This window comes from Echinops telfairi, unplaced genomic scaffold (genome assembly GCF_000313985.2).
Source record: "Echinops telfairi isolate 266 unplaced genomic scaffold, ASM31398v2 ScPeMD7_21;HRSCAF=78, whole genome shotgun sequence".
NCBI lineage: Eukaryota > Metazoa > Chordata > Mammalia > Afrosoricida > Tenrecidae > Echinops > Echinops telfairi.
The window spans coordinates 17,773,489-17,777,118 of record NW_022103918.1 but is presented as its reverse complement, the minus strand read 5'-3'; the positions used below and the strand labels follow the sequence as shown (position 1 = coordinate 17,777,118).

General features: G+C 36.7%; 1 protein-coding gene across 1 annotated transcript in view; it reads left to right on the top strand.

Annotated features, from left to right (window-relative positions):
- Positions 1-3,630, top strand: part of IPO8 (importin 8) — an 87,231-nt gene that overhangs the window by 37,748 nt on the left and 45,853 nt on the right. The window contains exons 8-9 of the mRNA XM_004700002.3: positions 1,616-1,700; positions 3,229-3,363. Coding sequence (XP_004700059.1) covers positions 1,616-1,700; positions 3,229-3,363 — 220 coding nt within the window. The remainder of the gene's footprint in view (positions 1-1,615; positions 1,701-3,228; positions 3,364-3,630) is intronic.

Below are 3,630 nucleotides of genomic sequence, written 5' to 3'. Positions count from 1 at the left end.
TTATGCAAAAACCGCGATAGAGTGAAGCCGCGGAAGTCGAAGCGCGAAGTGGCGAGGGTTCACTGTATTTGCTCTGAGAATCATAAAGAGCAGAATCACTTTCTGTTTGTTTCAAGCAGGCTTAACCATATCACTAATTTTTGAGGCCATAGGAGGTGAGTAGGCTTCCCTGGATCTTTTGTATTTGGGAAAAGACTGAAGAAATGGCATCATGCAACTTAGAAATATACCCAGGAATTGTGGATGGATGTGTCTGATCACTTAGCTCCATAGTGAAAATAGTGTAATTTTAAGATAAAATTTTGAAAACCTGTTATATATCAGATATAACATAGTCTCGGACCTAAGATTTGTCTTGTAGGAGGTCTTGATTTAGTAGGTAAAAGTCTTCTGTCTGAAATCTTAAGTATGGCTCAGAAAAGCAATTTTATTGCGACATAATACAAATATGATACAATCCAGTAGTTCAGTCATACCAAGAAGAGTTGTACAATTATCACCACAATTAATTTTAGAACATTTTCTTTTCTCTTGTAATCTTTGTTATTAGCCCCCCATATGTCCCCAATCCCCCTGTCATGCCCCCAAGGAACCATCATTCCATTTACTGTCTCCATAGACTCACACATCCTGGCTTTCATATACTGATAAATATGCAAACATTGAGAACCAAGGGTCAAAAAAGCTAATAACAAAATAGAGTAAAACTCTAGTTGAAAAGAAAACAAAATATTAAAAACTAGAACAATTTTAAAATGGATCTAAAGGGAGGTCAAATGATAAATTATTAGCCTCTAATCTAGCTATATCTGTCATAGTCCACTTTCCATTGCATTCTGCATGATCGCAAATTACTCACCTCCCTGGTCTGTGTTCAGAGGTGATTCATCAGAGGCTTCTTCCAGATGTATTTCCCCTTCTTCTTTTTTTTAACTGATAGAACTTTTAACCGAGTCAAAAGCAGGGGCAGGGTTGGGTGGAGTGGGGGGTCAGATTAGATGTTACATTGTGACCATTTAAATCAGATGATAATTTTCATCTCTGATTGCCTCTATAATCATTGTCTCTCTGCTCACCAGGTTATTCAGATCCTTCCACTGTGGTCAGAGGGAAATCAGTAGAGGCTTAATCTCTGTGTAGGGCTTGCAAATAGACTTTGGGCTTCCACTGTCATCCTCAGCCTTGTGAAAACCAGGAATTCACAATTTAAGCACTGATACCATTCCCTCCTTCGGATTTGGATTATATTTTATCCATTCCTTGGATCACACAGGCTGGCATATCTCTTCCATGTGGACTTTGTTGATACCTCACTTAGATCGCTGCTGCTTTGACGAAAAGCTTTTAAGACCCCAGATACTGTTCTTTCTGAGAGCCAGGCACCAACAAGTTTCTTCGCCACACTTTGCTGTAGCACCCTTATCTTCAGTGATCTCTTCATGAGGGCTCGTATCAAGCAGGGGGTATAGCCCAAATTTTAAGTATGACTTCATGATTTCATTATAGAGCTTTTGCAAAAAGGGGAAAATGTTAGTTTTCTGCCCTGGTAGAATCGATCTTTCAAAAGAGGATTGTATTTAAACTAGTGAGCATGATTTTCTCTTTGCATTTGCAGATATGGAAGCCCAAGAACTGTCACAAAAGAATACTTTGAATTTTCCCAATTCTTCTTGAAAACCTATGCAGTAGGAATTCAGCAGGTAATAAACAGGATTTTTAAATAGAAAAATGCTTACTATTGAAAGTGAATTCACTTCTATTTGCTTAAAAGTAGATTCCAAACATAATAAATTTGTAGGGGTGAAATGACATCTCTGGGAATCTTGTATCGAATAATCAAACTTCAGACCCCACACTTGAGAGCCACTACCACAAAACTGTCCTGGACTCCTAGACCCGAGCGAACCCTTTGAAGTTTGTTGATGCTGATGTGGCAGTCATCAGTAATAGGTTCTTCTGTGAATTCTTTCTGACCTCCCAAAGTTCTTAACCTCTTTTTTTGTTGGGTTTAACCCCTTTTGTGTTAAAAATGTATGAATTTAATTAGAAGATAATATGAATTGAATTATTTCAAGAGGATTGGGCTTAGATGTTAAGATTTTCAGCTAAGAATCTATACTGATTAACTGAAAGTTTGGAAACTCTTGAATATACTAAAAATGAGGAATTGTTGATTGGTATGTCCATTTGAGTCCTGATCTTTATGTGTTTAAGTGACAGAAATTATTGAGAATTGGCTGTGCTGGGAAATGCTTAATCAAGCATAATAAAAGACTAATGTCATACATACAGGTGGTTTCTAGATTTTTCATAAATCAACATATTAATATTCTTTGTTTTCAAAAGAATAAAGTTAAATAATTTGAACCGTACATCTTAAGGTGGAATGCGTGGACTGAATTCATGTTCTGAATTTATAAGTTCGGTGTACATTTTGAAAGAACCCTTTTAATATGTTCAGCCACTTTATTATAGCATGATATAATGAAGAACTTCAGAGACCAGGACTGAAAGACTTGGGTTTTGTGTGTAGTTATAGCACTCTCCCTGATGAAAGGTTGTTGAGCCAGTCATGAGCCAGTCACAGTCCTTTTGTGTTTTCTTAGAGTAAGTCTTTAAAACAATTGCATCTCAAGCTCTTCAACATCTGAGGTTATGAAATCTTCTCGTATTTGGGATGGGAACTCAGTGCTTTAGGGTTTTGGTTGTTTTTCCTGTTGGGTGTTTGGGCATGAGGTTTTAGTTAGGAAGTCAGCTTAATCTCTTTCAGAGGACTAATCAGTTGTCCTAGTACTGCTTTTTTAAATTGTTTTTTTCTTCTAATTTGAAGTGACACTTTTACTACATGTTAAATCGATTTATACTATCTTGCATGGAAACTTTCAATTTTCATTTAGTTAAATCTGATTTTTTTCATGTCTGCAGTCTAAATTATGACAAAATAACAATTTACAAATTATCAAGGATTCCTGAGGGAGGGGTTAGGGGGGAGGGAGGGGAAAATGAGGAGCTGATACCAAGGGCTCAAGTAGAAAGAAAATGTTTTGAGAATGATGATGACAACAAATGTACATATGTGCTTGACACAGTGCATGTATGTATGGATTGTGATAAGAATTGTACGAGCCACTAATAAAAAGATTTAAAAAAAACCCCAAACTGTCACCTTTTTAAAATCTTAAAATAGTTCATGTTCTTCCATATTTCCTTTTCCTGTTTTTTATTTAGGTACTACTGAAAATTTTAGACCAATATAGACAGAAGCAATATGTAGCTCCCCGTGTTCTTCAGCAGACATTCAACTATCTCAACCAGGGGGTTGTTCACTCTGTAACCTGGAAGCAGATGAAGCCGCACATACAGGTCTGTGTTTGGACAGCTCGCAAATCTTTTTCTCCTTGAATTTGTTTTCTAGATTTTATACCTAATACCTTTATTCTACTAATAGTTTCAAATGAGTGCTCTAATGTGTTCTGCGGCTGTGAAGACATGGGGTGTCAGTGTCTGAAGAAGGAGGCTTCATATTTCATACATTAGAAAGCTTAGATTCACTGGGTCTTGCTTGGAATCCACTTATTCTTGGTTCCCCCTTTCTGTTCTTTTTATCTGAACGTTGTTGAGATCAAATAA